General features: G+C 33.3%; 1 protein-coding gene and 2 long non-coding RNA genes across 13 annotated transcripts; 2 read left to right on the top strand and 1 right to left on the bottom strand.

Moving 5' to 3' along the window:
- Positions 1-1180: 1180 nt before the first annotated feature.
- Positions 1181-7081, bottom strand: LOC107272131. Of its 3 annotated transcripts, none has more exons than XR_003061168.1 (4): positions 3097-7081; positions 2833-2988; positions 1769-2159; positions 1181-1690 (listed from the first exon to the last, which is right to left on the bottom strand). It is a non-coding gene; the product is annotated as an uncharacterized LOC107272131 (long non-coding RNA). The 3 variants fall into 3 exon arrangements; XR_001538832.2 differs by having other exon boundaries at positions 1769-2103; XR_001538829.2 differs by lacking the exons at positions 2833-2988; positions 3097-7081 and having other exon boundaries at positions 1769-2418.
- LOC107272084 (protein tyrosine phosphatase type IVA 1) lies at positions 1358-21380 on the top strand. Of its 9 annotated transcripts, none has more exons than XM_025089599.1 (7): positions 1372-1511; positions 9949-10145; positions 13061-13183; positions 13821-14337; positions 14990-15121; positions 18283-18449; positions 19363-21380. In XM_025089599.1, exons 4-7 carry the CDS (start codon positions 14221-14223, stop codon positions 19472-19474), a joined length of 528 nt encoding a protein of 175 aa, XP_024945367.1. In that variant the 5' UTR covers positions 1372-1511; positions 9949-10145; positions 13061-13183; positions 13821-14220; the 3' UTR covers positions 19475-21380. The 9 variants fall into 9 exon arrangements, with proteins under 9 accessions (XP_015604340.1, XP_024945366.1, XP_015604379.1 ...); XM_025089603.1 differs by having other exon boundaries at positions 13061-13388; XM_015748854.2 differs by lacking the exon at positions 9949-10145 and having other exon boundaries at positions 1358-1511.
- On the top strand, positions 15128-18229 carry LOC107272126. The gene is made up of 2 exons (XR_001538828.2): positions 15128-16443; positions 16658-18229. It is a non-coding gene; the product is annotated as an uncharacterized LOC107272126 (long non-coding RNA).
- Positions 21381-21998: the final 618 nt, after the last annotated feature.

Here is a 21998-nt window from a genome sequence, read left to right as displayed (position 1 = left end):
GCTACAAAAACAATTTGCTGATAAATAATAATATATAACTATTAATACTATGATATAGACATAATGTACATAGTACATATATCAAATATATTTTGTTTTAAAGAAAATATCAAATAATAATCATTTTTCATATTATTACAAATATGATTATTTGACTACAGACTTCAGGCTGGTATATGTAGTATACTAGAGTAAAGTACGTCACATACAGACAGTGGGGTACAATGATGCTTGCATTACCAACAGTGAATTTTTGAATGTACCTGGCTGGGAAGAATAAAAATATTCTGAAATATACGTACATAGTTTTCTAGACATACCTACCAAATGAATTTGGGTTTACCAGAGAAATAAAGTGGACATACTAACTCAAAGTTGATATATTTGATCTGGATATATATATAATCTTAATATCTTCTCCAGTTTTTTGTATTTGATGAAGTAATATATAGTTAATAATGACTGATAAGTGACAGATTTTTAATTAGGAACAAATAATACGATTGATAGCATTACAGTATAATAGTAATAATAGTTATAGCATTACAAAGAATTGAAAGTAGAACGTTTTTAATCGTGAAAATAGCTGAAGCCTCTGTTTGAAAATTATATTTAGACATTTCAAGGTGAGGAATGGAAACGAAGATTCCTGATTATCTAAATTCGTATGTAACGTCATTATATAACGCGAATATTTTCTGAAAGGATCATTTTTAGCAGTATCTGTATGACCGCGATAACATTGATAAAAGTGTCGCAATTTCTGAGGCATCCAAACAATATAGTAAAGTATTATGTCATTTTCTAGGTATTATCATTCCATAATGATATTTTTATATAAAACTTAAATTTGGAAATACGATAGTTTTTTTTTCTCTAATACGGATTCAATTTTCGCTCTTACAATGGCTTACAAGTAGACAAGTAGACTAATCTTGCAGTTAAGTTCCTGTAACTGAAATTCGTGCAATGAACAACTTTTTTGATTTATTCAAATAAACAAGTTTATTTTGGGTTGCGTTTGGAAAAGTTTTTTGTTTTCGAAAAAAATGTAAAGAAAAACTGGATTATCTCTATAAATATGCTCTGTGTCACACGTAATAAAATTTGGATAGGAAATTTACAAACAAAAAATGTAGATGTCAAATGTAAGCGTGGGATAAATTTTAATACACAAAAATTGGTATTCGCTCTGTGTTGTAATTATATATTTAAATCAGACAGACCCTTTCCATTCGAATACAAAATACATTTGATTGGGTAGTACCTCTTCTCGCAAACTTGTGTTACAATTTACATTTAAATTTCGCGGTTGTACATTGGTTAGTTGACCAATAGTATGTGATGTTACAATCGGCGCGTCATGTGCGGCCATCTTCGTCAGTTGTCCACAGGCTCTTCTGGCGTGCGGGCGTTTGTGAGTAATCTGTGATTGCTGTCGTTTTGGAGTTTCGTTTTTAACGACGAACACCCCACCGTATCTTCTGTATTCAATGTGTATGGCGATTCAGGTATGTCTCTACTTATTCCCTTAAGCAATTATCAGTTCTTAGGCTTTTTCCGAATTGGTATATTCCCGTCCCGAGGATACCCGATTCTTTTCTCGAAGTGGCTAATACCTTTGTGTTTCGCCGTTTTTCCGACTTTACGAAAGCAGACTTGTTGCGACGTTCCACTTTGTCCCACTTATCTACGCATATAATATTGATAAGATTCGCAAAGCAATAAGTTACTCTCATCGCGATATGATCCTGGAAATTCGTCCTACCTTTATTATGAAACGGAGATGAATAATAAACGATGAAGCATCTCCGTCTGTATTTTGTGAAGGCAATTTGATGACAGCGCCATTGATTCAATTCCGGGGTTCCGAAGTCGTGACCATGTTGTATGGCATGGCGGCTCTTGCACAGCCGTTATTCTCTCTGTGCGTTCACAATTTATCGTGTTCTGTATCTCTTCGCTCTGTCGCATTTCCTTTTTTTCTTTCTTCTGTTTAGTTTCTTCTAGATTTTTTTGCCAACCTTCCCTTGCGACTTCCCATTTTTGTTCATCATGTTCATTATTTCGTTGTCAGGCTCCAGATGATCATGGGTCTTTCATCTGTTATTGAGAAATGACAACGATAATTGTAATTTTCGTATTGCGCGATAGTAGATCTGTAAGTTATGAATGAGATATGTATATTGGGTTCCCATTCGGAGCCCTCACACTAGTTGGCTTGGTGCGTCGCGACATCCTACAAAGGCAACGCCTTTCTTGATGATTTATAACATGAAAATTCTAGATGTTTTACAGTATACGTTAGTCATCATGAGTTATTGGCCCTTTATAATATCTCGATTGATATCAGCCAACATATAAGAAGAATTGTTCTATTATTATATTGTTATTCTTTAAGAAACATTAAATTCGACTGTATGTACGCACGCGATATGATTTTTTTTTCCAGATAGGTTTATGCACATGTGTATGTAGTGTCTTGCTAATTCAAGTCTGCATTAAATGAAGCAAGTAGAGTTCTTGTTTTTCTATCATCTTTTATCATTTGTTATCGTCGGATTATTAGTTCGACACAATATGCTTTCATCATTTGTATCAAACTATCATAGCTGTCAAATTTGTGTATTGCACAGTTGAAATATGGATAATAAGATCATATCAACCGATGAAATATTTGTAATAATTGATACCAATTTTTGAAATTTTTTAAACTTATTTATATGAAAATATTATGGTGTAACATTGTGAAATTTACGAAGGATATAGATGTTCATTAAAAGTTTCGGAGTAAAAACGATATTTATATATATATTTTTTTAAATCACTTACGAGGCTTTCTTTCACCATATAATTATTGTATTTAGTTCGATTATTTGTTCACATATTTTTAGATCAAGTAGTTGTCCACAAGTTCAATGTACTTTTTGATAGGTCGTAAACGATAAATTCTGCATTACGCCCGTGTGGCTTTGGATAAAATGTATGCTAGAAAGAAGTATATAGGCGCATAATTTTACATTGAAATATATTTTTTTCTTAAACACATATTTTAGTGATTGTATGCTAAAACACGTGCTAATTTTTCTTTCTTACCTGTCAAAAATCATATTGAACTTGTAAACTGACTATATCCGTTAATTTTAAACAGTTTCAGTCTTTGCATATTTTTAAATAACTATTTTCCATCATAGGTAGCTTGACACAATATTATGCAATACTGTAGCATATATAGTACGATAGGTTACATATAGCTTTTGTTTGTGATGTTGCGTGTAATTTAGCAATGCCTGCAGGAGCACGAAGTATTGCGAATTCAATTGATTTTCTTAGTCGAGTTATCATTGAGTGCTGCTTTACTTTTGACGCATGCCTATTCTCATGAGTCTAGCTTAGGAGCCACGGATTAAGGATGACGCGATTGCTTGCGTTATTGGCGGTTACGTAGGCTGTTATCGCAAAGTAGCTCGCTGTCATAGCGGACCACCACGAAATATAATCAGAATGTAAAATTGTTATGAACATTCATATGGTAGTAGAATTTGTGGTGCTAACGATTTATCATTGATGATTGAACTGTGCCGTAGCGTTTCCTATTCCTTTCCAGGTCCTTAGGTTTTCTTCAGCATACATTCTTAAAGACTAATATTGTATACCCAAGGACAATGTTATTACATTTGTGACATAGAGTAGCAACAGGTGAAACAAAATATATGTATAGTGAGATAGAAATAGAGCATTGAAATACATATCTATATAAATTTGCCGTTTTCAGCTTAGATTATGCCTGGAAGATGCTAACTTTTTGTACTTAGCATCCAACATGTTTTTTATTAATACAATACGGCAATTAAATTCGATTTTCAGAAACTAAATAACAATTAAATCATAAATTAATTTTCTATCCAAGTTTTGCTATTTATAGCTTATTTTACGTATAGGGGCGATAGTTTTTTCCTACTTGGGCTTCCCCTTGTTAATTGACAATTTAATAACACCAAATTGCATCAATGGTTTAAATTTTGTACGATAAATTGGGGTCGTTATAGTTTCGGAAAGATGATTTACAGGCACTATCGGACTGTTCCGTTCTTAACTAAAATCTGTAGGGGACATATTGCCAAATTAAGAGCTGTTGAGGGGTAACAAAGCGCCCTAATGCAAATTTTAGAACTTCACTTCTTTTAGTTAAAAGCTGTGGCGCTGCTAGCTTTAAGAAAATTTAGAACCGCCAAAGCATAATAAATAAGTCTTGGGAAATTTAGCATACTCTAACCTATTTTAATCTAACGTAATCATTATTTAATCCATCACAGTTTCCGGGTGCCTAGCAATTCGCGTTAGTGCTGCTTTATGATACTCACAGTTTGGGCACTAGGAATTGATGGATTTAGTAATACTCCTTGAACTAGTGATATCAAATGAAATTATTGATACAGAATGGTGTTTACTCAACGAGGAACTGCATTTTGGAGGCATAGTTAAAGGTCTGGAACTTATCGAAAATCGAAGTTTCAGTTTTAATCATGTTAAATAAAATAATACTTTTAACATTCAAGGTAGTTTCTTTATCCAGAGTTTGGTGTCAAAACAGCATACATTTATCTCGTATCACAAAGTGACAATGTGTTGGTGAAATTCGCATCCTTGAAAGCGAAAATTATTCCATTAACCTCTTCTGCATTGCACAATGACATATGTATTGATATAGCATTGTTTGTTAAAAAAAAGTCATAAATAATGGATCTCGCTGGTCTTTTTATCCAACGTACTTTGTACACTTTTAATATCAAACAGTTTTGTCCGTTACTATTTAATTGTTGACAGGCGTTGCATCAGCTCATCTTGTAGCAGCTGACGAAATCGACAGCAATGTTATATACACATATACAGAGTGGTCAACTAGAAACTAAACTTCTAAATACCTCCCATGGTGGTAAAGATGGAAAAAAATATTGGACATCATTTGATTAGTTTCGAAGTGTAAATCTGACTTTAAAAAATTTGTTCAAACCATTTAAATTCTTTCTTGAACATTTTTTTTTATACTCTTAACTAAGGGGGGTCTCTAGGAGGTCGATGTCTAGCCCAGGTAGAAATATAAATAGGATAGAATTTTGGACCCGATTTCGGATGTAGACTAGCGTCCCATCTAACTTTTACCGCATTTTACGTGACCGCCAGATTAGACAAACTATCGGCCCTGATCTGATAACATTATCGTGGCCTTAATCAATTAGTCTTTATTTCTTCTCTATTGGCTAATACCGTTATACGTTTCCTGAATTTCATACTTGGCTGCATTAGTTTCAATGGCATGAACAATATTGTACTTGATTGGCAATTATCTTACTTCATTTCAAACATGAATTGCATGTTTTTACCTGCCCAGGAGTTTCATAGGCCTTACATTTATAATTACAATCTATCTGCTTTGCGTAATATAGTTTTTAAATTTTTTGTATTTTCGCACTCGAGTTTGCGTTTTACTTATTGCCTTTTCTTAGTCCATCTTCCACGACTAATGGTTGACATTCGCAAAAAGTACATAGTTGACTTTACAGTGCCATCTGACTGTAATTTAGTGCATCATATACTGTAAAGCTAGAAACGTAGGATGATTAGTGCGCCATCTACGCAAATATGGATATCGTATTAAAACTTAATCAGGAACATATTAGTTAATAATATTCTTGAGAGGGATTTCCCGATTGGGCTATACTAGGGCAGGATATGTTTAGACCGTATCTATAATTTCTGGATTGATACCCGATCAATGTCTAAGAAATAATGGTATAGCATCACACTTCTGGAAGATCTCCGTCCTCACCTAGGAACGAGCGCATATGAGAAATGCTCTATTAAATTTCTACCCGGGAATGGACCAGGGCGTATATACTGTTTCATCGAAAGATGCTATACTATATCTTCTACATTCAAGTGCTTTCGAGAGAGACGTGTAATCAGCGCCATCCGTGGCCTAAAAAAGTAATGGACGCGCGAAGACAATGACGACGACGATGGAACTGAAAGTGAAGCATCTCGTTCGATCTCTCGATAGGTCTTAATTTCTTGGATCAATCTTTTTTATTTTGATTTCAATCGATTGAGAGTATTCAAATTCTATAAATATATCAATACGGTTTTCTTATTTATAGCCACTCATAAGATATTGGATTCAAAATGCAGGTGCAAAAATTTCTTCAGGTACCAGAGTCTCGGTCGTCGAATTAGTTTCAAAATTGGCCACATGATGTTTTAGATTTCTAATTTAGAATTTGCAATGACACTTACGAATTCAAAATGGCAGATCAAATATGACGATCATTTAAATGAAAAGTTATCCGATTTATATTAAAATGAACATATTTTATGTTTTTAATTGGGCTAAATTGAAATTTAACGATCAACATGGAAAATTCCAAAAGACAGATTCTGTCTGGGAAAACATTGAAATGAAAAATTCCACACTTTGATCATTGTATTCGAATACAACGTACCAAAACCCTCAGTGCGTATGTTTTTACGAAAATACGATCAATGTTTAGCTGGAGTTCGTCATTTTGAATTTTGAAAATTATATTCGAATTTTGCGCACTGTTCCCTATCTGCATCTTAATTTTAAGCTAGAAAATATATATAGCTGGAAAAAAATTAGACTTGAGAACGATTTTTGAAATATAAATATGCACAGGGTGGGATTGTTATAACGCTTAAGGAAATTTTTAATTTAATAATCAGAGTTCTCCTGTTTCTTATTCTAATTATTCTTAGCCATTTCCACTAGAACTATAGTATTTTTTCCCTATTCTTCTTTCTCCGAGTATGCGAGCGGAGAAGAAAGAAAAAGAAAATATTTCTGCTAGTACGATTTTCATAAAACTTATCAGCTAGTGATTTTTAAGGTCGCTGCATTCAAATGAAACACGTGGTAATGCGTAAAAATAACATATGAGGACTTGAAGTGAATACGTGGGCCAGGGCCTCGCGGCATTGAAACTTCATTTTCAAACATGTGTAAATAAGTGTTAAAGTCGTATGATGAAGGCAAAAAATCGTGCATTAAAGATATGTTGGTTCCAAGGTGAGAACTTAATGAATGTGATATGATAAGAATTATCATTTGATAAAAGTATGATAACAAATTACTATATCAGTGGGATTCTTAAATTATCAAAATTCTAAAAGTACAGTTGAATGTTTTTTAAATTTTTCTTGTCGCTGTTTTTCTTAATTCCTTTTTTGACATTGATTACTAATCTAAAGTTAAAACTTAAAAACTTTTAAAATTCATGATGGCAGACCGAAATTTCTTAAAGTAATCAGATTTACACTAAATTTAAGACTCAGGGTTTTCTCGGGTCTCTTATTGCGAATCTGATGTCAAAATATAACAATTCCAATAACGGATTCAACCCAGGTAGAAAACGCATTCCGAGTATTTTTTTTATCGTAGTAGATAACTCATTTTGCAAGTCACATCTTACCTTGATATCCTGAAACATGTTATGCCAGAATAAGGCTACATTGTTACAAGCTATTTTATTATGCACTATCAAAATCCTTGTCGCCATAAGAATGGAAACCACAGTGACGACCGAAAAAGGGTTAATTCCGTGAATTTTTGGGAAAAATAAATTATATGAAAAATTCCTTTTTAAATTTGTTCGAAGTACACGGATCATGAAATATGATAATGAATCACGGCTTGTATTAGTTTGCATTATTTTGGAGCAAAAGACTTGAAAAAAATTCCTGTAATGTGTTTAAAAAAAAAAAAGAGTAAAATTATCAGTAAAATTTCGTATTGGTACACATTACAGTTCGATGTAAAAAAATGCACAAAAAGTAACACATTTTAAACATTGGAAATGACAATATTCCCTTAAGTTTTCCTTTCGTGCCTATTGCACGTATGTACATATGTTGCAGTGCAATAAAGAAGACGCGTGACACGTGGATAACAAAAAGGAATAGTGCACTATATAAAATATTGGCATTAGAGACATTGAAACCGAATATAAATAATTCACGTGAGACAAGCTGACCAATATGGCTGACTAGGCCGAACGTAGCTAATGCAAACTCTAAAATAGTACAACTGCGTAGAATACGATTGCTCGTTACGTGGGTATACATGTATCCATAAATCGTCGAGCAACAATATTTCGTCGTGCATCTTTGTTGACAATCAAGTCTGTGTTACGTAGTGTTATTTCAGAGCACTACGTCGGAACATGATATTTAACGAGACCTTCAGAATCTCTGCTATTCCTGTCACCATGACATGTCAGGCATTCATTGTGCGCGTTACAATATTAAATACCGTTGTTTAGTGGTGAAAGTGGTTGAAAGATATTGTCTAGTGGTACTATTGCGAATTCCAGTATAGTATTTAAAAGTAAAGTGTATTGTAATATTTTGTTCTCTTTATCTGATTGCAGGTAATATACGGAACCATACTTCGTGGTACATATAAAAATCTAATCTTCATACGGATGCTTGTGAGTCCTTAATATCTAAGTTTAACCCTTGGAGGCCCGGAAGACGTTATAACGTCTCAAAGGGGACTAGACGTCCCCTTGCTTGTAGGAGGTATATCTCCTGACAAAGACTTGTTCCTGTATCGCTTGTTTAAGGTTTCAAAAAAATTCACGTCGGCCCTCTAAAGGTTAATTATCCTATAAGTATATAGGCCAATTTTTCAAGAGTATTATTTAACCAGTATAAGAATGCCTTTTTGCACACTTTGAAAAAGTTATACAAGTTTAGTTAAAAAAGTTAAATAAGTTTATTGAAGTCCTATGCTTTAAGGTCAAACTGTACAAATAACTTTTTAATACGTGTTTAAGGACACGCCTCGATTTTTTTTTTCCAAGATGAAGATAGCATTTACAAATTATCCAGAAAGTGATATAACAGAATTTTTGATCTCGAAAAATGTACACGATATTTGACCAGCATCGTTTACAACCATAGTTGGGGCTTTCGTATTTCATGTACTATTTGTTAATATTATGTATATCCTCGAATTTTGTTGAAATAATTATTTTAATGACAATCCAATCGGTCGGTATATCATATATTTCTTGGAATATTATTAATTAACAAAATATATACTATTATTAAAAAAAAAAGCAATGCCGGACGAGTAGAGTGATGCATAAATACCTCAATTAGATATTGTTATCATGTTACAATCAGTTCTAACGTGGGTTAATTTGTAATAAATTTTGAGGTCGCGCGTTAATAGATAACAGTGGAATTGTTGCGTATAAAATATTGTCATTACTTTTGTTTTATGGAGGACGTATCTTTATATCTATTGCCCCTTAAGGACGCTGGTTAATTCAGCTGATACAATTGTCTGATATTTTTTTCTCAATGACATTCAAGTTCTCAGACAAACTGTTACTTTTCTTATAAGGAACATTACGTTTACCAGTGACTAATATTGCGTGTGATTCTGTCTCGCTGCAAACGTGCTTCCTTCTGTTTGTTTCTATTTACATTGATATATCAGCAAGCAAGCTTCGCTTTGAACTATCGGTCCAATTGCCCTTATGTACTTAATTATTAGCAATTAATTATCACACGCATTCCTAACATAATAGCAAATACTAACGTACTAACGTGAGTACAATAAGTTGTATTTAAAGGCACGTACTACTATAATATTCTCTGATCCTTGACGATCAGTGAAATGACTTGCAACGACGCAAGTCTCAAATAGGTCGTGACCTGTCATATGCCATATGTAGTGGCTTACTGCTTTGTAATAGCATAATTATTCAAAGGACCATGAGTAACTTCTGCTTTGATTTTTAATTATGAGGGTTTACGGGTTCCCCCCTCGCCCCCTCCACTACTCATCTTTATGCTGCCTTTTTTCATGTCTTTTTCATCTTTCTTGTATTATCTGCTATTCCCTTCCATTTCGCTGGCTAGGTTCCACATGCGGGGGACAAAAATTATGGCTACGACTATGACGATTATGACGCCGATGACGACAGCGACGACCACGACGACACGGCGCTCTCTTCTCTTGACGCCGTGCTATTTTCATCCTCGCTACCGTTGGCCCAGATTTGAAACGATCTTCGGACTGCGAACGCGTATCTTTTTTCTTTGGAATTTCCACGTTTGTATGAAAAACTATCGCTCCGTACCTTTAATACGTGAATTGGGACTATTTTGCCATTCCTTATCTTCCCTCACATTTCTACCCGCCTCCTCGCGTGTCCTCTCCTTGTTCTCTTCCTACCCGTTTCGCTGCGTATTATTATTCCCAATCAATCTTTATATGTGGGAGGTCGATATGAAGTTTTCAATTTGCCTGATGCAACCTTTGGCAATCGGTTTAATCGAGCACATGATTTTCTTTTAGTATCGATCGCATTATATCGGTGTTGTGCCAAACTTCATGCGTGACAATTTATTTTTAATGATTTACGTGCACGTGTGATATTGATTGATTCGCGGAGGAACGTTCTTAAAAAGTGATTATATTGTAACATATTGTGCCTGTACTACGAGAGCCTGCCGTTCGATGAGGTGGATGTAGGGTACATATATGTTGGCGTTTAAGTGATGCAAGAAATAATGCTGGATTTATTTAAGGGTTTCCCGCGATTGAAGGGTACGAGGATGAAATTAGTGCTTGGACTAACTCGCCGAACTGATGCTTCACTCGATTCGCTATAACTGTATCTAGCGTGCCCTGTAAGGCCGTCTGTTGTTTTATAATATTTGGTATGGAATTCGGAGAGACGTAGTTGGGTTAAGAAATTGTTTTTATATTTCATCAGTATTTCATTAATCGTATCTTATTTTTTGTCATAAATTTTAAGTTATGCTACCCTCCGTCGGTTCTTACGTGGGGCTTATTATTTAATTCAATCAATTCATAGAACGTATCTCAGAAGTAATCTTACGATCGAACCACCTTATTTATAATAATATATATAGTTAACAAGAATGGTTAATACTTTGAGTCTTTAATAATCACATTTCAGTATCACATCAATCCTTCTAGTGAGTGCCAGTATATATCTATATAAAGAGGGCGGAAATTGTGCAAATCGATTATCGATCTATCGAAGAGCGCGAAGCCACTTGAATTCAAACGTATTAATATATACTATATGTATAAGTATTTTCGTTAATATAGTCAGTCCACGGGTTCAATGTGTGTTCTTTTTTTTTAGATCTCAACAGTGTACTCCGTAAGAAATCACACGTCGCTTTTTTTAAGATCGGGAAAGTATATGCTAAAATAACAAAGTAAAGCATATTTCAATACAAAATGGTGCGCGTGCATATTTTGTAACTTAAATTGTATACACAGACACGCGTGGCTTGCTAGATAACAGAGTTTTCTTTGTCTTTGATCAGTCAAAAGAACGCATTGAATTCTTCGACCGTCTATAACAATGTGATGCAAAAGTATCGCGGACAAGAGGATTCGTTGATTTCATTTTACGTCTCTGAATGAGTTTGATTCTTAAATAAATATCAGGCAAAACGGTGAATGATTTTCTTTCGCGAAAAACTTAATTACGTGGACGTCGAACTTTTGAAACCGATACTAGATTTTGATGGAAATTTTATCTCATCTGTGGTTCGTTTAAATTTTTCGGATACACATTTCCAATCCTTATTCACATTCTCTTTTTTTTTTTTCGTATAACCATAGCGTAACACCCCCCTGCATATTTTACGCGGCCGTGCCCAAAAGTAGCTTTTTTTCAAAATATATTATGAATTTTTACCTAAACGACGAAAAAAGATAAGAGTACCTCATTTGCGTGATTTAATATTTTTTTTTATATTATATATTCACGCCAATATTCGATTCTTTTTCATTCTCTACCCAGGATATGACGTCTGAAAGACTGCTATCAATATTTTTTTTTACTTTTTGCTGTTAATACGACAACGGTGCTAAAGTATTATGAAAAAAGGAACGAGAAATATTTCTAGCAATATCTTGTTTTTCTTTTAAAATCTCACTTTGCTCTCCAGTATATATATATGTATTAGACTAGGAATATGCATCGGCATACTTGGTGCTTTTCATTACCCTATAACCGATCCTAAAGTTAAAGAACGTTGTCCTAGAAAATTGGAATTAGTTTGGTGATCTAAAAATTGGCGGTGGAGGGTTGTTTTTACAAATTTTACACGGCTGGCATCTTAATAGGAAAAACAAAGCAAAATTCGAGTGGTGGAAACGGACAAGGGATATCGAATACCAAAATAGAATTTTGTTTACTCTCTACCGGTAACTGCGTATTCGACGAATTATGTAGCGTATGACCTTGCCGTTGACCTTGACCGAGTGTTAATGCGCCGTAAATGTATGATACATATGGGAATAAGAAATACATATAATTCCAGTCTTATGCATGTAGTGCTGTTGAATATTTTCGTGGCAGCGATCGCGAATGCTATGTATATGCAATTACGTCATCAGTCCTAAACACGAAACTACTCCATAAGATTTACGAAGCTTTAACGGCAATTTTGTAATTTTTGTCAATTTACGAATACAGACTGAATGGGCGTTTAAAATGTCCTAATATATTTTTAAGTGGTTAATACAAAAAATAAACGAAAGATAATATGCAATATTTTGTTCAGTGCCCATACTAGGAACAAATACTTCAAAACATTTACTGTTCGTACAATGACGTTCGTTTGTTTCGATTTGGTATAGAAAATGTATTTTTTACAATCGCATATGTTTTAGGGATACTAGAAAAAAAAAATTTGATATTCGTTAGAAAAGAAATTGAAATCTACAAGTAAAAAGATGGGACGCCGAGCTTTTCAGCATTATCGCAAAGTTTGAAAAAAGATAATGGTGATTGTAATTGAAATATGTTATTATATAAATAATAAAGTTTTTTGCAGGAATAAATTTTTTTTCTTTAGGGGATTTATGTATACATTGATAAAATTTGGAGATTTTATACATGGTGACCAAAGCACATGTTCGCCTTTATTTTATTAAGCAGTTGATTGTATGTTAATACTGCTTTGTACTTTCTGCTTGCAGTTTCCTGGTGAGTGTATCCTCACATACATGGAGTTTCAGCTGGACAGTGCAGAATACTGCCAGGCTCAACACAAATAGAGAGATACGCCCGATATTCCTAGAAGCGATTAGATATTCATTAAAGTAAGAATAACGGGTTGGATAAACTGTCTTAATAAGGCAAGGCAGATATTAGAAACATCTAGATCATCACCAGCAAACCAGAAATCATCAGCTAGTCATCACGCAAGACATAGGACAATTTATTAGAAATCATTACTAATTTACATGCTCATTTGCATTGCAATTACTGAGTGCACTTAATACAGCAGCACGTAGTGCCAAATAGGTGAGTTTTTTGCTCACCTTATCATGTAGTTTTATCAATGTCACTACCATCTCTCTCAAGCCTCCTAAATCACGTGGGTCAAAAATATTGTTCAAATGAAGAACGTGATACTAACAAATATTAAGCAATACGACATAATAGATGTTTGAATGAACAAAATGTTTCCTTATAAGTAATATATTATTTTTATAAACACTTTTTTGAACGAGTGACTTAGGAAAGTTAAAAATACGTTCTTCTCTGGAAAATAAAGTATTATTACAACGGGTTTGACTATTAATATCACTGGAGAATTACTAATCTTTGTTCGGTGGTATTATATTCAACTGTAAAGCATTTATCATTCTGAATCATGAGAAAGATAAGGTTTCGAGCTATTGTATAATATTTAATGTACTATGTTAATTTGATTTTGTTTTTTGTTTGTTCTAGATAATCTTCCGTATAGTCAAACATCCCAAGTGGGAATCCAGAGCATATCATCACCACCTAATGTGACGTAGCTTTCCTTTGACGGCGATTTTCGCACACATTAAATTCTTCGCAAGGTCTACATGTGAGGTTTAGTTGTCCCGCGGTTTAGTTCTTCTCTGTATAAAAAAAAAATATCAAGAATCCAATTATTTAAACGGGAAACAACTTTATAAGACTGATATCTATGGGCTAATTTTCCAAAATCAGCCTGTGCTGCTTGATTAGAGCTTGGTCAAATATACAGAATCATCGGCTAAAAATAGAGAAAATATCGAGAGATAACTGTGAACAGTTCATAAGGATTCAATCAAGAATTAAGAAGGAGGCATAGTAAAGCACCCGTTACGACGAAAAGGAAATGAGCAACATGAGGGTTAAGGACATTAGACCGGCCCCTGCCGAAATCGAATACAAAAATATGAAGTTCCTCATCACTGATCGTCCGAATGATCAGACCATCCATACATTTATTCAAGTAAGTTGATTATCATTAACATTCGTACTTAATGTTCTTTAAGAAAGACAGCTGATCAGATTTAGCTGAAATCCAATTGACCGACGGAGTCAGATCAAACTTTAACTTTATTTTAGGATAAATAAAATATATCCTTTTTCATGTTTTCATAGCTTTGAAATTTATTAATTTAAATTCATACATTCAGTATGTTGTGAAATGACAATTTAATCCTATTTTCAGATTATATAAACTATTATTTATCTAGAGGATTATCTTGGACATCAAATTTATTACTGAATATTAGCTAAAGCTTGCTGTTACAACAAAACTTATTAATAATGTGTCTATCAATAGCACAAAACTCTTAGTAACGAAGGTTTTTCCTTCCGTAAAATTTCACAATAACATAATGGTTAACCCCCACTTTTTCTATACTCTCCTTCGCGCTATCCCCCCCTTTTTCTAACTTCGTGAACTCCGCTTACTCACTCATAGAGGTTCCTGCGCAAGCGCAATTTGAAAAAGTGGGGAGTTACGTTATTGAAAGATGGTCCGATTCAAGCATTACATTATTGAGAGGTTTTGCTGTTATTTGTAAGGAGCGCACAGTAAATAATAGTTGTCATTAACGTTATCAATGCGTATAATACCAATTATTTGTTTTTTATAGGAACTCAAGAAGCACAACGTAAAGGAAGTTGTAAGGGTATGCGAACCAACGTACAAAGTTGAAGAACTTAAGTCGGAAGGAATCAATGTCCTTGACCTGGTGTTTGATGATGGGACTTTTCCACCAAATGAGGTAAGTTGACGTAAATTTGTTAGTGCAGTAAAATACGGTGTTAAGTATCAACAAATTTTCTTCTCTAATATTAGCATTACGATCATTGTGTTAAAGATAATGTATTTTGTTTCTAATGTAATTGACATCGGTATCTCATAAATTTAAGAGGGGGTATTCTAATCTAGAAATAAATTTGGGTGGTAATTGTTGGGATTTTTGTTGGCAAAATACCATTTTGATGTAATTGATAGTATAAAATTATTCAGCCTTCTCGAAGAGTCAAGAAGACTTGTTCAATAATTTATACTAATTTACAAGCACAATGAGACCGGCCTTCACCCTTAACTGAAGTGTACTTGCTTTAACGTGTTCTTTTACGGCGTCTCGCTTACTTCGAACCTCTATAACTTCGTCGATTGTATGTACAAATATCGCTAAAATATTTTGGAGATTAAATTCATTGCGAGCCCCAATAGTTTAAGAAAATAAAAACAAGAAATCAATTTGTTTAAACTTGCGAGCTATAATACCGCTTGATATATTTTATAGTGAGGATTTTACCCATTCTTTTTTAATTCGTTTTAATAACCTTTGTTGAATTTCATTCTATTCACTCATACTTCGAACCTCCCTGATCCGCTCGTTCACAATTTTTTCAAATTGATAGCTGTCTATATCTTTAACAATATGTAGATATACGTATATTCGGATAATTTATCAATTTGCGGCCATGAATTAGCTAATTTACGCTTTAAATATTATATATGGGTAAAAAATTAGACAAATTTTGGATTAAAGTGGTTCGATAAAAAATTTCCGAATTTAAATACAAATCTCTATTTAATTTTATAAAATCCTGAAGTAAAGATAAAAATACAATGAAGAATAACATTTCTTAATTTTAATCTAATGGTTACAAATAATTGTTTCAGTAAACTATTACCAATGCTTTAAAATATTTACCGAAAAAAGTTTACATGGTGGTTATATTTGAATTTAATTTAATTAAAAGAAAAAGAAATGTGCATTATGAATCAGAAAAGATGCCCTTTGTAGCATCGTGTGTTTCTGTCCAGCAATTGATCGGTGATTCTGAATTTGAAGTCAAAGTATCAAAATTCAGAATAGCTGACTAGTTATAGCAGCTCAAAGTTCGAATATTTTTTAATTTGTATAAATTCCTATATCAATTATACAATTCAAAGGGTTTCTACCAATAAGTACACGAGCGAAGGTTGGCGGCACTACGATCGTTATTCATAAGTTATGGAGATAAAGAGTTTTTAGTGGTTTCCAATGTAATTTCTCAACAATTTTACTAAGAATCTTGAAAAGCCACAGTAAGTATTGTTTAATTTACTTCATTATTATATGAAACTACATTTAGTAACGCGTAAAATGATATCTCATAAAACTCTAATAGTTAATTTGAAGTGTCATAAAAGTAGTACTGGTATACTGGTAAAAGTTGTACTGGTATAAATTCGATAAATTGGATTGGTCGAATTTAACAAAAAAAAAAGCTTATAAATATTTGGTTGTTTAATTTTTTAGATCACTGAAAGAGGCAAATATGGGACTACACTACTCGGACAATAAGACTTAATCAGTGTAGTAGAGTATTAAAAATTCCTAAGCTCTGATGAGATATATATTAATAAGAAAAATAAAAATGATAGAGTCGACACTAAGTTTTTTGATAGGAATCTTATGCTTCCTTTCAAGATAGAAAAGTTATTTGCTAATTATATAAGTGTTAAAAGAGATAGTAAAACCTAGAAAGAGAAGATCCAATATCATGAATCAGATCTGGATTTACAGTGAGTGAAAGGAAGAGGGAAGACAAACCAGAGTAAAAATGGGATGAAAGGAAGAGGTAGATGAAAGGGGATGGGAATTCTGAAAAAGCAAGAGCAAAGTAGAGAGGTCACTGAAGAGGTCTAGACAGGGGAAGGAGGTAAAAAGGAATATTTTGAGGAAAAGAGAAAGCACAAAAGGATATGCGAAAAGAACAAAAAGGAAAAAAACAAAAAGAGAATACGAGAAGATATTAGAAATTATGGATGAGAGTGAAGTATGGAAATATATGAGGAAGGAGAAAAAGCGAAAGTCAAGCTTACTGTTTTTTTTAGTTCAGACGATTCTAGCAGATATCGTGCAATCCCGTTCTCTTATTACTGGTGCAGATACCGCCACTTACATAGTGGAGTGGCGAAAAGAAATTTTTAATGTATTATTTCGAAATTTAATAATGTAGGAATAAAACGTAAAAAATTTGTTTATTGTATTTATTGTAGTCTTCTTTAAATAAAATCTTTAAAATGAGGTATTTTGCGAGCATTTTAACCCGAATCACCCATTAAAGGTTTGCCTTATATTACTATTTGAACAGCATTGTTGGAGAGTTGTCCTCCCCGTTTGAAAAGGAAATTTATACCCTTCGGTGGTGTTCAAATATTAGATAGAAGAGGACCAGTCGTGGGATTGATATTACAGCGCCTGTGAAGATTTTAAGGAACCTGTCATTCGAAATTAGGTCAAAAAATGTATATGAGCTGTGGTCCTTGTAATATGTAGCTAGAGTGTTTCAACAGTAGTTATTATAATTGCTAAATTTAAACTGTTCTGAAAATGTAAAATTAATTAGTAATTGGGCCATTAAACGGACGTCGTAGTATAAAGTTATTATTATTATGCTATTATAAAGTTATATGGCAACTTGTTGGTTTCTCGCAAATTTGGTTGCACGAATGCACTTTTTACCACCTGAATTATTGATAGGTCATTTAGTTGACTAAATCTTACATAAGCACAGTACACCAAGAGTTGGTTATCGAATAGTAGAATTTTTTTAAATATGCATATGTATATATGTACATTCTACGAAAATTACACGGTAATATTTTGCACATCACTTTTTGCGGCAGTTTCTTATTCTGACTTATTTTAGTTCCCATTAGAGTCCTGGCAAGAAATTTTGTTGAATCCTTTAAAATTTATTATAGGAAATAGTTTATGTCAATGGAATCTGTGCCTAAAAGTCAGAAACTGTCTTCGAGATGTTATAAAGTCTTTGGATACCGTATAGACTAAGGAATGTGAAGTAAATCATCTTTTCCCTTTTAATCTCTATACTTATATACATTTCTATTGCAACAAGTTTTTTTTTTAATTTCCAGGTGGTCGACGAATGGTTCGAATTGTTGAAAAATCGCTTCAAGGAAACGCCGGACGCATGCGTAGCCGTACATTGCGTTGCTGGACTCGGTAGGGCACCTGTCCTTGTGGCTCTAGCTCTTATTGAGCTCGGTCTTAAGTACGAGGATGCTGTAGCTCTAATTCGAGAGTAAGCAGACTGATTAAATATCTTTGTTATAAAGTTTAAAGGGGACTGGGGAGCATAAATGTTGATGTATAATGAAATGTATATTTTGCAAAGTTAACCAACATTTTGACACTACTTTAGCAACACTTAGTCTGAAAGCAACGGATAAATCCAACTTGAAAATTTTTACATGTGTCAAGTTGATTTTAAATTTTTAAGTCGTATTTCTTCTTTAGCTTAGATTAATAATTGCAAAAGTAGCGTTGAAATGATTGATGATCATGTAAAATGTGATTTCGAATCCAATTAAGGAAGAAATTTCTACCGAGTTTTTGTTGTGTCCTGCATCGTGAGGCAAGTTCCCCAGTCCCCTTATGAAGCCAGACAGTTGGCAGATCTTGAACTTAGGCGAGGTGCACTTGCAAATAATGGTAGATAAATTAGGTATTTCTAAAAGATAAATTACAATTTCTGTACCATCTGTACCCAGGTAGATGTTATCATACTGTTCATTCTGAACCGGACGTGAATAGCAGGATTAGATTTTTCATAAAAAATAAAAAAAGTTTTCCTTTCAAATGTTTAGGTCGAAATTTCGTGATATTATAATTAAGATTAAACTTTTCAATCATTAGATTGTTCGCCTTGAGTTGCAAAGGGTTTTCGGGTAGAATGTCGCCCTAATTTTTATCTCTTTTACTTATATTTACATTTTTGAAGCATTGTTACAGTCTCTGCTTTTCAGAATGTATTTGAATCATTTGCTTACTATTTCAGGCTGTAGAAAATATTTTAAATTGTCGGCTGTTAGGAAATTTCGCTATTGTAAATGCAAGATAGTCGTTAGAATTCTGCAGCTTTAATAATGTTCAAAATATTGGAAGAATTTGATTTATTATTAAATAATAAAGAGATATTGTTTCTCTGTTACCAGAAAAAGGCGAGGAGCTATAAATGCGAAGCAGCTGGCCTATTTGGAAAAATATCGTCCCAAATCCCGATTGAAATTGAAGAATGGGCAAAAAAATTCGTGCTGCGTCCAGTAAACAACAACTGGTGTATTCGGAGTCATATAATTGATATACTTATTGTATACCTAATTATATAGGTTAACATGTCTAGTGACAAGTGACGTATCGCTCCTATTGGATTCCGAATGGCTTATCAGTGGAAATGCAACTATTATGTTGCTTGTTTATTTGAAAAAGATGAATTTTAAGGTGACGAATAATAAACTATTTTGGACTGACCTCATAATTTCCTACGTCCCTTATTTCTTTCCCTTTTTTTAAAGACAAAACCGCATGGAATATGTGGAAGTGTTTTATGCAATCGACGTAGTAGAGAAGCATGTACGTACGCACAAAAGTCTGTATAAATAATGTTGGAGTAGTCTCTTAACTCGTTGAGCTGGAATTGGTAGGAGAAATCAAGTTTCTAATCTCTTACTTTAAGCTTCTTCTAGCACTTGTGGTTCCAAAAGAGCGCATTCACAAAGACACAAGAAGTTTATGTCATATACCTGTAAAAAAATTCTAAATAATCAGTTTTTCGTCAGTTAATCAGTGACAGTTTATCAGGTTGAAATTTATAGAGTAAATGAAATCCTGAATGTATAAAAAAGTCAGTAAGTTTTGCAGATATCCAGCACCTATGCTATCAATTCAGTACATGTCCGAAACTTCATTCTTTGTTTGTAGCAGCGAATGCATAAGATGGGACCGCACAGTTCATGCGGTTGTATATGTATCTTATTGTTAGGCAAACTTGTTTGCCCAAATATTTTTATTTACTCATTGTCAAGCCGTCACACTCAATAGGACTAGAAAATTGTTTGAACGTGTAACAAATTGTATCGGAATAACTGTTTTTTAACATTACAAGTAATTGAAACAATTTTTGAGGAAATTGCGATTATTATATATATTGTATTTCTTTTTAAGAAAGATTTTATTACCTAAGATTTATTCATTCTAGCTGACATTAATAGGATGGGAGAATTACATAAATCTTTGTTGTATGTTGCATTTCCAATGACATGCCTAGTCGATTGATGATGTCACTCTTATTACACTGAAATTTTTTGTTAATTCAAAAGATAAGAAGCCTAAATGGCTACGGAAAGGCGAAGTAAGTTACTCCAGAGCTATATATCACTTTTTATCACAGCTTGGCGAAACAACTTTACGAGAATCTGCGAAAATATCTGCTCGATGAGTATCTTTGAAAAGTTCAACGAGTAACCGCGCGGATTATTATTTTTAAATTAAAAAGATAGAAATCGAAAACGACTGTAGTACAGGCTGAATTGGTCGATGATGTTGTAGCTATTATTTCGTCTGTGATTCACGTAAGATTGCTTGGCCAGATGCTGGGCGCCACACTCAACTGTGTTCAAAAATAGTAAAATTTCACTTCTACAAGACAAAAACTTTACAATTTAGATTGTGGATTTATAGGTCTATCATTGCGAAGCAAATATATGTGTGTTTACGTTTACACTTTTCTTTTATGCGCTTAGTTTCTGGGGACTGGGGACTGGGGACTGCTACCCTTATATTACATTTTTCCCGTTTGCACTATACATTTTTCACTATTTGAAGTATAATTTAACGACTACAACCGGAAAAATAATTTTTGTAATTTTGAGCCTAAGGGTTTAGAATTCGAGACACGACTTCTTACTACGTACTCCAATAATCAATCGGTTGATCAGCCATTCCCTAGTCCCTTGAATAGTCGCGTATAAAACATGAATTTAGTTGCTATAAATTTTCTATGATAAGAATCCGTTTCTTCGCAATTATTATTTATGAAATCTTTATACTCAGAATGCACATGGGACGGCTTGCATTCGTTTATCTATTTCCACTTTTTACGGATATAAAAACACATAATTTTGTATATTATTGATCCACTAATAATAATATTAATAAACGCGTATATTTGCCATATGGTTGTACATCTAATATGAAAATTTCAAATTATACACACGCAACGCACTCCTGTTTTTAAAGATTTTCGAAAACATGCAGTATTTTTACCAGAGGATGAAGCACGAGGGAATCACATATTGGTCTGTGAAATCACGTCAATCCCTGATTGACCAATTTAAAAATTGAAATAAATGATACTATTAACAATTCTATAGTTCATCGTATAATTATTTAATTATATTTATAATTAAATACAGGTTTTTCTTTAATGATGTGTTTATTGTTATTATTTGTAACTGCCCTTAATGTCTTTAAATGAATATTCATTAAAAAGGTCGTATTGTGAAGGTAAGTCTATGAAATTTGTCTGGCAATTCGCTCCTAAACATAATTTTTTATTCACCAAAATTAATTGAAATATTCAATTCTTTAGCAGTCTGTATACTCAATGATGGATTTCACCATTTTTTTTAAATTATAAAGGTAATGGAAATTAAAATTGGCCTCCAAGCAAAGATGCTTAGGGATAATAAAGATAATAGTTAGACTGTCGAGCGTCGTGCATTCAATGCTTTAAAAAAGATAAGAGAGGCAAAAGCTGGAGAAGCAAAAATTCGCTGCATGAGTATTCTAC

This window comes from Cephus cinctus, unplaced genomic scaffold, assembly GCF_000341935.2.
Source record: "Cephus cinctus unplaced genomic scaffold, Ccin1 Ccin1_scaffold0087, whole genome shotgun sequence".
In the NCBI taxonomy this organism is placed as follows: Eukaryota; Metazoa; Arthropoda; class Insecta; order Hymenoptera; family Cephidae; genus Cephus; species Cephus cinctus.
The sequence above is the reverse complement of the archived record's forward strand: the minus strand, read 5'-3'. Positions and strand labels throughout refer to the sequence as shown.

Coding starts and splice junctions, on each gene's coding strand:
- LOC107272084 (XM_015748854.2), top strand. CDS start 14,221: ATGAGCAACATGAGGGTTAAGGACATTAGACCGGCCCCTGCCGAAATC. Junction 15,122..18,282: donor GGACTTTTCCACCAAATGAG/GTAAGTTGACGT, acceptor TTTAATTTCCAG/GTGGTCGACGAATGGTTCGA. Junction 18,450..19,362: donor GCTGTAGCTCTAATTCGAGA/GTAAGCAGACTG, acceptor CTCTGTTACCAG/AAAAAGGCGAGGAGCTATAA.